This window comes from Akebia trifoliata, chromosome 5 (assembly GCF_017979445.1).
Source record: "Akebia trifoliata isolate Shusen 1 chromosome 5, ASM1797944v1, whole genome shotgun sequence".
Lineage (NCBI taxonomy): Eukaryota > Viridiplantae > Streptophyta > Magnoliopsida > Ranunculales > Lardizabalaceae > Akebia > Akebia trifoliata.
Window position 1 is genome coordinate 4896244 of NC_141379.1, and position 10893 is coordinate 4907136.

General features: G+C 35.1%; 2 protein-coding genes across 2 annotated transcripts; both read right to left on the reverse strand.

Moving 5' to 3' along the window:
• Nucleotides 1-2898: 2898 nt before the first annotated feature.
• Nucleotides 2899-4352, reverse strand: LOC147401164 (uncharacterized). Its single transcript, XM_086442344.1, has 2 exons — nucleotides 3581-4352; nucleotides 2899-3284 (listed from the first exon to the last, which is right to left on the reverse strand). Exons 1-2 carry the CDS (start codon nucleotides 4223-4225, stop codon nucleotides 3129-3131), a joined length of 801 nt encoding a protein of 266 aa, XP_086298470.1. The 5' UTR covers nucleotides 4226-4352; the 3' UTR covers nucleotides 2899-3128.
• A 2030-nt stretch (nucleotides 4353-6382) lies between these two features.
• LOC147401165 (tRNA (Ile)-lysidine synthase) lies at nucleotides 6383-10649 on the reverse strand. Its single transcript, XM_086442345.1, has 4 exons — nucleotides 10063-10649; nucleotides 8149-8262; nucleotides 7686-7976; nucleotides 6383-6854 (listed from the first exon to the last, which is right to left on the reverse strand). The coding sequence occupies exons 1-4, from the start codon at nucleotides 10591-10593 to the stop codon at nucleotides 6609-6611; spliced, it is 1182 nt and encodes a 393-aa protein (XP_086298471.1). The 5' UTR covers nucleotides 10594-10649; the 3' UTR covers nucleotides 6383-6608.
• Between the last annotated feature and the right edge of the window lie 244 nt (nucleotides 10650-10893).

The following is a 10893-nucleotide window of genomic DNA, read 5'->3' on the forward strand; positions in this document are numbered from 1 at the left end:
GTATATATTGATTGTCATTAAACTTAGTCGAGTTAACTAATTTTTATATTTTCAATAAAATAATTAATTTTTAATAATTTAAATATATATTATATTAAAAAAAATGTTTAAATTATGTTAAAATATAAATATTTTTAAATGTATCTCATCCAAGAAGAGATAACATAGGCGAGTCAACTCGACATTAGTAAGGTACAAAACAAGATGAAATGATGAGTTTTAAAAGAAAATAAATAGAAAAATTGTTTTAAAAATAGTCCGAGTTTAAGTAGAAGTTGAGGTCCTAATAGAAGCTCTCTCATTTTTATTTATTTTTTTGCTATAATTTTTAACAACTACTAAAATTGTTTGAACGAGTGTTATGATCTTTTGCAACATGCAAATTATAGTTTGAGCCAAGGTTTGCTAAGATTTGAAGAGTGTGCTTTAATCTTTAATCGGGGTGTAATAAACAATTGAAGTAATTGAGGTGTAATAAGTAAAAGTCAAGAAGCCGATGCAAGCTATCTTTTTTTTATAAGAAAATAGTTAATTAAAAATTCTTTGTTAAATGATCATATTTCTATTTAAAAGTAAATATTTAAATAATTAAAAATTATTATTTCTATCAAGAATCTCCCATCCTCTAACTCAATTGAAATAGAAACATCTGAGTCCCATTTGAGATGGGATGACTCAAATGAGTCAACTCAAAAATAGTTGGGGGGAGGGGGGGAGGATACCATGGTTTATAATTTTTGGATGAATAGAAAAGAACTTGGGAAGAATTTTAAAGAGATTTGAGAGTGAAATATTTATAATATAAAATTTTCACAATATCTTAACTTACTTGGTACAACTCAAGTAGAAACAAAATCTTCCAAAATATCTTCTAACTTTTTGTATGCCAAAAGTTTCTTACATCGAAACTAACCAAGATCCTCATTATCTCATCTGCCACGTGGTACATTTTATGGGGATGTAACTCCCACGCTCCTATTAGGAGTGTGACGGTATCAAGCCTCTTCTTTCCATTTGTTGTTAATTGATGTTTATCCCTTTTCTCTTAGAATTTCTTCAAAATACCTCCTCTCAATCACTATGGCTTCACCCTTACTACGCTCCTTTCTAGTTGCAAATTTTAATATATCAATGTTACGCTTTCCCTTTTCAGTGTACTCCAAAACTCAGTTGCCTCCATGTAAAGTAATCGCAACTCTCAAAAAAGAGGATATCCAACCTCTAACCCATTGAGAAGTACGAAATTCCACCTATAGAATGTTTCACAAAGGAATCAAAACTAGGTATTCTGCCTAGAAATAATTGCCCAAACTCATTTGGAAGTAGACTTCTCCCCTAACCCCCCCCCCCCCCAAACCAAGAACTCCACCCATCTACATCCCCCATTGTAACTAGATGCTAATGGAACAACTGAAGAATCCTCTTGCACCATGTTGTACAAGACTTTATTTTTAAGATATAATCAGAAAGCACTTCCAGCATTCAAATGAATTCCCCAATCATCATCTAACATATCCACAAGCTTTCACATCATCATCTAACATATCCACAAGCTTTCACTTCAAACCCTTCAGTGCCATGTGCAAACCATTCTCAGTTAGCAAATCCTTGACTCAAACTTGCCAGATTCTTCAAGCTTTTCTTCCCATCATTAGTTGGCATCCCAAACCTTATGATAATCCCTTAAGCTCAAATACCCAAAGCAACAGAATAATACAAAGAAACCACAAGATCAAGAGGAATAAACTAAATAAAAAAGACAATAAATGACATGAAAGACACAAAAACTTGAATGATTTACAAGTAAGGGCTCCATCCATGAGTAACAACAATTGAATTGCAAATAGGTTAAATATAATACAGAACCAATTTTGTTGTCTCTCTAAACCCCTTCAATCAACTCACAATCCTGAACTAGAATCAATTGAATCCCTAGAACCATTAAAAATCCTAGACCTCAAACCATCAATTGACTACTCCAATGGCTGGAGTACTCAAGACCAATATCCAATATCCTGGAGCATCCATGATCCCACCATCTTCCCCTTCAAGATCAACTTTGGATACGCCTTCCAACATCCAGAGTCCCCAAAATTATCTCTAGAATCGCTCATATATGTTTTCGTGAGTCCCTACCCCTTTTATATAAAAATAAACAAACACTCAAACCCAAAATTATGACCAGACACAAGTGGACATGAATTTCACTCGACTATCCAATAACTTATCAGCTATTTGACATCGATCCCTTCCAAATCCCACTTCTTTCATTGCTTAGGTCTTCAATTTGAAACAAAATCCAATACCAACAATGAGCTTCCGCCGTGCAAAGAGGTTAAGCATAACTCTTTTGGTGATTACTTGAGATATTTGGAAAGAAAGAAATGCTAGAATTGTTGAAGAAAAGAGTGAAACAACACCAGAGTTGATCATTACAATTTTGAGTCTCTTAATCCGTTGGGATAACATTTGTAATATCTTAGTTATTTAGTTTGTTGTTTTTTCTTGGGTGGGTCACCTCGACCTACCCATTCTTTGTAATCTTTTTTCCTTTATCAATGAAAAAAGAAAAAAGTAAGTGATAAAAAAATAACTAATACTTACGTTTACCTTGAATCATATGTCGGAATGGAACAATCTAGATATATATATATATGAAAAGTATAAAGTTTGTGATTATGGCACATCAACTTTGTCACCATTACCATTGTCATGGAGTATGCGACACCCCAAAAAATGGAGTCTTCATTAGGACACTAGGTTGGCAACATGATTATAATTCAATGTTTACCATGTGAACCAAGCATATTGACCTCCCAAGCTTAATGTAAGTAACCAAGCACAGCTTAACTTCATCTTAGCTTACTCTTGAAGGAAAGAAAGTGAAAACTACTCAAATTTGAAACACGTACTATAATGAATATGACCATTAATGTTGTTATCTCCAACCCAAGAAGAATCACTAAATAAATGTAACTGTTTTAAGGACCCCATGAAAGGGACCTTTCACAAGATGGGTGGAGCAATGAAAATGAAGAGATCTCTCACATACTTTATAGAGCAAAAAACCATGTACAAAGGAGATCATAGATTACCTCTTTTTCAGTTAAAAGATTTATTTCTGAATCTCAATCAGCTCTCTGTACAGTAGTCTTGAACAAGAGGATATACAACTTGTGATCCATTGAGAAGTAGAAAAAACCGGCAACTGAATGTGTCACAAAGGACCCAAAACTAGTCCCGACGATACAGTGCCACGCAGGTCCATACACTCCATCAAACTCCTGCAAAATCAAGACCAATTTACGATTCTCAATACTACCACATATTTCAACCAAAACCCATTAGATAAAACAATTCAATTATCAAGTTTGGGTAAGAAAAAATAGTTTTTTGTTTTTTGTTTTTTTTTTTTTTATGAAGAAAAAAAAAACAGTTACTCATCACTCGATCAAACTCCTGCAAAATCAAGACCAATTATAATTCTCATCACAATCACATATTTCAACTAAATCTCATTTAATAGAACAATCCAATTATATAAATTAGGTGAAAAAAAAAGTTACTGTTAGGGTGTTACCTTCTTGAGAGTGAAGGCTAGGGTTTTGGAGGAGAGTTTGTCTTGGCTATCATACGCCTTACGAGCACAACTCACTGCGTGGATCTGCATAAATGGAGGCATGTCTACGGCCACAACCCGAGCACCAACGCTAGAGAAGAAGTCACACAATTCGATCTTCGAATCACAAAAGGATCTCCTCCTGCCACCACCACCACCAGTCACAAGAGAAACAGACGATCGCTTCGGCTCTTCTCCTGATTTTCTGAGATTTGCCTTCCCTTTCTCCTTATTTGTTATCTGTTTCTCCATATCTAAGGTGGATTGCTTGATGGGTTGTTGGTGTTGGTTGTGTTTGTGGTGGGTTTTCTTAAGGAGAGATGAACCTGCATTGGCGGAGAGTGTAAGGGATTTAGCCTGCAAATGGGTGTCGATACGAGGCAGATCTGAGGTTTTTAAGGAAGATGGAGAATGGGCTTTGTTAATTGAATTTGAATTTGGGAAATTGGGTTTGGTTTTGGATTTGTTTAATTTAAAGGAGCTGATGAGATCTGTTGGTGGGGTGGTGTTGGTGTTGGTGTTAGTGGATGAAGGGTGCTTTTTGAGTGTGGGATCCATGGTTGTCTTCTTGGTTTCTGAGTTTGCTAAACTACGCCTTTGTGCCATGTGGGGTTATCATGCTTTTGAGTCTGTCTGTGTAGTGTTGTGGTCCTGTGGGAAGAGAGAGAGAGAGAGAGTGGCCTCACTGTGTTTAGCTTTCTTCTAACATTCACCAACTTGAACTATTGAAACTTGAAAGAAAGCCTCAGATTCATTTGACTTAATCTCATTAAAAGGTCCCCTGTTAATCCTAAATAATAAAACTAGTCCTTCAATTTTTTCTTACTTAAAAAAAGCCCCTAACTGAAGTGTGAGAGTCTAAATATGTCAAGAACTCCATAGTCACAAAATTATCGAATTTTTAAAATTCTCCAAAAAGGGACTAACTGAAATTACAATTGCGATTATAATGAAAAAAATTCATCAATTATATTCCATGAAACCAATATGAGTTGTACTGTGAATTGATATCAATTCGTGATTTGATCAAGCAAGGAAGGAATTTGGTAACATAGGTTTTGATTAGTATACATAGACTTATAAATAATGAGTCATGATTTTTTGACCCCCCCTCTGACCCCCACACACACACCCCCGCTATACACCACTTGATGCGGCATGAGTTAGAATCATATTTTTTTTTTTTCGGGATACACAATTGTACATCTTCATAAATATATACAATTGTGTATTCTGAGAAAAAGATTTATGGTTCTAACACATATCACATTAGTAGGTGTGTATCGAAAGGGGAGTCAGAAAATCATTATTCTTAAATAATATATCAAATTTATTTCATTAAATATATAGTCACAGACTCATTGTTTGAACTCACACTATTGAATGAATTTAAATTGTTCTTATTGGTTGTTTTGTCTGTTCCAACTTTTTTTTAATGGACGGGAACAAATTTTGATTAAAAAGAGATGAAAGAATTTAAATATTAAAAAAAAACCTCTTTTTCTCATTTTTTTAATTTTTGTAATTTTCCTTGTTTATTCATCTTTGACTTTGCAACCATTGATGGGGGGACAATAAGCCAACTTACTTTTTTCTTTTTACCAACTCTCCTATTTCTTGTATTTTATGTCTTCTTGTAGCATTCTTTCTATCCCCAATACACTTTAGCTTCTGAATTGTACTCTTTCAACAGTATCTGTAAAATTTCTAGTTCTTCCATCAAATTTAAAGCATTTGATGACTTCATCTGTGATATATAATACTATTATCTAACCTTACAACAGAGGAATTCGATAAATGAGTTTAAAAAAAGAAAAAAAAATAGATGAAACAGAATTTTTCACATTGAGAGCAACAACATTGCAAAAGCATAGTTATAAAATTTTGGGAGAATGTTAAATGAAGAATCACCTCCTAAAGTGCTCGATCCAGATTTCATAGTAAGAACTAGAGCTGTCGATGTATCGGGTTCTGATCAAATTGGTACTAAATGGATACGATCCATAACAAAGTTATTAGACCTGAACCTAATCAGATCTATCATTTTAAGTTTTGGACCCTATCCAATATAATAAAACATGTCCCAGATCCAACATGAAAAATCAATATTTTTTTATCGGTCCTAGTCCAATTTGATAAAAGTATATGTAAAATATATATACAACATATCTAAATAAAATATATAATATAAATATACATTATCTATGTATTTTCAAACAAATTATCAGATCGGGTCCCTATGGGGTTCGGGACATGGTTGATTCAAAACCGATCCAGTAGATTATCAAATTAGGACCTTATCGAAACCCAAATCATTAATCCAGACTTGGAATTATTGGATCACATCAAGCTTTGGATCTGATACGATCTATCGACAGCCCCAGTAAGAATTACACCCCAAAAGGAGGTTTGAACAACAAAGAAACCTGTGTGAATTTGCCACAGAAAATAAAAAGTTGCTTGGAATAGCCAAAATATAATCATCACAAGTTGTAGATAGATGACTGGATGGTTATAGAAATAAGCCAAAAACCATTCTTTTTGACAAATGGCCGGTGCCTAGTGTGTATATATGTACAACCACGTTTCAAACATCTCGAAATGTATTGGTGTAGCTTAAATATTTTTCATAACACGACATTTCAGACATATGTGCCTGGCATGCATATGTGTATGACCACATTTTCAAATGTCTCAAAATGTATTGGTGTAATTTTAAACCCTATTTAGATTGTTCAAGAGCAGAGTAACAAACACAAGATGTGATAAAAGCTAGGAAGATCTTTCATATCTTTGAACAAATTTACTGGTTAGATTGAGAACATATCCACAAACCTTCTACAACATTTGACTGACAACTCATGAGGTTCAAGACAATGTGGTCATTAGAAGTTTTTTCACTAAGCCCCATGTTACAATCCAATAGCTATTTACACGAGGCCAAGGTACAGCTAATATTGCTACACTGACACTAATTGACGTTTTTTTTCTAACTCCATGAAGGACTTGTCAGACGTGCATCTCTAAAGACTGAAGTGCCACCCGATGCTGCAGGGGAAGGAGAGGAGGCAGTAAAATGGGTTCCAGACACAGATACTGGAGGCAGATTTGCAGGATGCCCTTGATGTCCAGTAGGAGCAAAGCGGGATGGACTTGCTGTGACACCCACAAACATGCTAGATGTGGTCGGTGTATGCCCACCTGTTCCCATACTTGGCCGAGAAGTGTGGGGAACCTACACACACAAGAGACAAATGGAGTCAGTACATAATAAAATTACCTAAGTTAGACAAATAGAATGCATATTGATATTGGGCACTTCTTAGTAGATAGAAATATTGCCCATTCTTGACCATAGTAAATTTCCCAATTCAATAGTGGCCTTTTTCATTATAAAATCATTCTTGATCGTGGTAAATTTACCACAATTTAAACATATAGAATAGATATGCATTTGTTACGTGTGTGATGGCAGTGGCTTTATATGTTAAATATGCATATGTAAGAAAAGTCTCCCAAAGATGAATTTTTTTGAGAACATATTAAATTGTATTAAAATAAAAGAGATTACAGATTTGTATTTGTTTGTTTAACAGATGATGACAGCCTAATGCCACTTATTTCTTATATCAATTAGAGGTAAAGAAGTTAAGGCTATTAAGCTTAATACTTTCTTGGCATTTACTTTGTGTAACGACTAAAAGGTGGCATGTGCAAATGCACATGCATCAAAAGGGCTTATTTGTAATTTAAAAATTGATTGAAGGGTTTTTGAAGATTACATAGTAAAAAAAAGGATACTTTTTGTAATTTTGAAAACTAAGCAACGTGATTATACGGTCATGGATTACATTTTTTCTTGGTTTTTTACTAAAATGACTTTTGATTATATTAAATTTAAAAACAAACGTGGGGGCATTTATGGCCACTCAAATTTGGTATTGAACCACTTCTACTCCGCCTTCTCTCATTATATGGTAAAGATATAGACTAAGTTATTGTTCTTGGAATAGGAATGCATGCTTCAGATGCTATTTATTTCATAACTTAAAATAGTATCTATTACCGCGTTATATTGAAGTGAGCCGTGTACAGGCCTTCTAAGAGGAGAAGATGAAGATGGCGATGAACTCCGAAGCTGGTGGAAATTGCGGGCATGTGTATTATGATTGGAAACATCATCCGATTCTCCTTCCAAATCACCACTAAAATTAGCTTCTGAGCCCATCCTATTAACAACATGGCTAGAATTTGGCCCTAAGTCAACTGTAGCTTCCACTTGTAGAGGAACAGGAGGGCGAACAACTGATGCTTGCATACTGTTTCTTCTCTTCATTTCTTCCTCTGCATTTAGAATCTGTTGGAAAACATGGCATACACTACATAATTATCAAAGTATACAGAGAGAAACTCGTTCTTTGAAGATGTGAAAAAATAGAAACCCATTAAATTACTAAATCGAGAAAGGAGCATTTTGACTCAAAAGCATCCAACATCCAACAATCTTTGAATGTGAGACAAAAGCTAACCTGCTTCAGCATTTGTACCAGATTATGTTTCTTTTCAATTAAAACTTGCAACTTCTGCTCCAAATCCATTTTCTTCTTCTCTTTCTCACTCTGCAAATCTACATTGTTGTTTATCTGACAATTGAGAGACAATATCTATTAAAGACATCTTCAGTAAAGAAAAGAAAAAATAATAATTTAAGATCAAGGGAACCATAGTGCATGGTCAAATTGATAGAAGTTTTAAGGGACTTGCCCCCGCATTCAAGATATATGCCCTTCGAAACCATTTCAATTGGCCATGATTAATTGATCCCAAACCTCTTCTACAAAAAGGCCAAGACTTGCCAAAGAGAAATACACTTGGCAATCAAAACAGTGTCTAACCGGTTAAAAGATTAAGGAGCTGTCATACGCAGCTCTACACTCCATGATATATCATATTTGGCGCAAAAGGAACAGAGTATCTTTGATGGTAACCAGATCGCAGCTGAAAACGTAATCAGGCTAATTCAGACGGATACTCAGAGCTTGGTGGAAGGAACAGATGTTTATACAGCTACGGAAAAGGAAATCTTACAGAGATGGAGGTGTAATACAATTTTGAAACGGAAAGATCATCGAACAGTGAAATGGGAGTGCCCAGATTTCGGTGTATTGAAACCGAACATAGATGGTTCTAAGTCAAGCATAGGCTGAGAATTTGGCTTCATCGCTAGTGAACATCAAGGCAGATTTATTTTTGCAAGTTGTGGAGTTTCTTCTTACAATGATATGTCTTCAATTGAATTTCAGGCGATCCTTCAAAACTTAATCTTCGCTCATGGTAAAAAGGTTTAAATCGAGTAGAGGTGTGCTCTGATTCACAATATGCTGTAAATTGCTTGAACGGAGTAATTGAAGCATCTTGGAAGCATATTAATTTCACAAGATCAATTGTGGAGATCCGAAATAAGTTCTATATTGTTCAAATTAAATTTGCATGGAGGGAGTCAAATAGAGCAGCTGATTGGTTGGCTAGAAAAGGGGTTGGTTCTCATTCGTCTTGTACTTTCCTAAGGCTTTTAGCCTCCGATAAAAAAAAGGGTGGGGCCCTCTATAACCCCTGCTTACTGATAAAAAAAAAAACTAAAAACAGGTAGCTAAGGACCATTCAACGCATTAGCAACTACGAATAGGAATGGAATAGATAAAAACTGAGGCTACAGACTGTGAAACATCTAATTTATTGTGGCATTATCACAATTAATTTTGCTATTTATAAATATATAAAAAAAGGACGGTGAATCTATGACTCATATTATTATCCATAATAATCCCACTAGAGCTGTTTGGTCCATTTTGAGCGCCTTTCAAGTATCAATTGTGTTTTTTTCCCAAATCAATGGACTCTCTTTGTCAATGTCAGCACTCCACGGGCTGATCCAAAAAAAAAATGTCAGCACTCCAAAGTTTCCGAACCCACAACAAAATTCTATGGAATCTTGAGTTTTTGCAGGGATATATGGAGAGAGGAATAGGCGCATCTTCAACAAAAAGGAGCTCTCCAATGACAACATTGCCATTAATATTTAAGGTCACATTTTCTTTCAAATTAAGTCATCTGATAAACTAAGAGGCTTCTTCTTTGAGGATTTCCTTTTTCTCTCGAGGTGTACATCGTGATGAGGTGTGGCTGATGCTTTATAGTTTTAGTTGATTTTCACTTTGTTCTGTCTTTAATTATTTTTAGGTTTGTATTGGCTCCATTTACGTTTAATCAAAAAAATTATAATAATTTAAATTAAAAAAAAAAAAAAAAAACTACAAGGATCACCAAAACAGGGTACATTCGAATTTATTGAGATTAAAGATTAGCAATCCAAATAAAAAATTTCCAGAAATTTCAAAAAAACAAAAAGAACACATAAAACAATCCACCAAAAAAAAACGTACCTCTAAATTTGGCGGCTGAGCAGAGACCATCGCTTTCTCCTCTCTCAAATCTTGCGATGTTCCACCAACACCACCATCTTTGACACTACAACCATTATCTGGTACAGCAGATTTTGTGCCAGGAGATGAAGCAGATTCATCGATTTCCCTTTGTTGTTCCAGAACAGGATCACCATCCGATACGTTACGATCTTTGGCGTTCCCAACAATTGGATCTTGCTTTAATGGCGCTTCTTCAGATCTGTTGTTGGCAACAACGATTGGTTGTGATTTTAGCTGGGGAGTTTCAGTGATTCGATGATGGTTATGTTTGGAGCAACCATTGTCCCCAACGAATTCTTCTTGCAATTCAGAATTAGGGTTAGGGTTAGGGTTAGGGCTAGAGGTAGTGGCGATAGAGAGGGCTTTGTCTCGCTTACGGATGAGAAATCTGAAATCTTTGAGAGAAATACGAGGTGTTGGCATTAGCCATCTTCGAGGAACATCGGGGACTCTGTGAAGGTTTCCCCTGTAAAGCGAGATCGCCACCATTTTCGACCTCTCGCGAGGTTTGCTCTCACTGCTTCTTGGTTCTTTATTAATTCGGGTTTCGGATTTTGGTTTATGGTTTTATTTTTAGGAAATTCTCTGAATCTACGTGTCTTATTACGTCAAAGCTGCACTATTAGAAAATGAGATGAGGTTTTTCATAAAATTAATTAAATTAAAAATAAAAAAAAGTCGTGCTAAACTGACTCCAAAAAATTTCACTCGAACGACGTGGCAGATCCACTCAATTGCCACGTCATGACTCAAACATAAATATCAATAGTATTTTTAATGGGGGATGTT

Coding starts and splice junctions, on each gene's coding strand:
- LOC147401164 (XM_086442344.1), bottom strand. CDS start 4,225: ATGGCACAAAGGCGTAGTTTAGCAAACTCAGAAACCAAGAAGACAACC. Junction 3,285..3,580: donor TAGCCTTCACTCTCAAGAAG/GTAACACCCTAA, acceptor TTGATTTTGCAG/GAGTTTGATGGAGTGTATGG.
- LOC147401165 (XM_086442345.1), bottom strand. CDS start 10,593: ATGGTGGCGATCTCGCTTTACAGGGGAAACCTTCACAGAGTCCCCGAT. Junction 7,977..8,148: donor TGGTACAAATGCTGAAGCAG/GTTAGCTTTTGT, acceptor GTTTTCCAACAG/ATTCTAAATGCAGAGGAAGA. Junction 6,855..7,685: donor GCTCACTTCAATATAACGCG/GTAATAGATACT, acceptor TTGTGTGTGTAG/GTTCCCCACACTTCTCGGCC.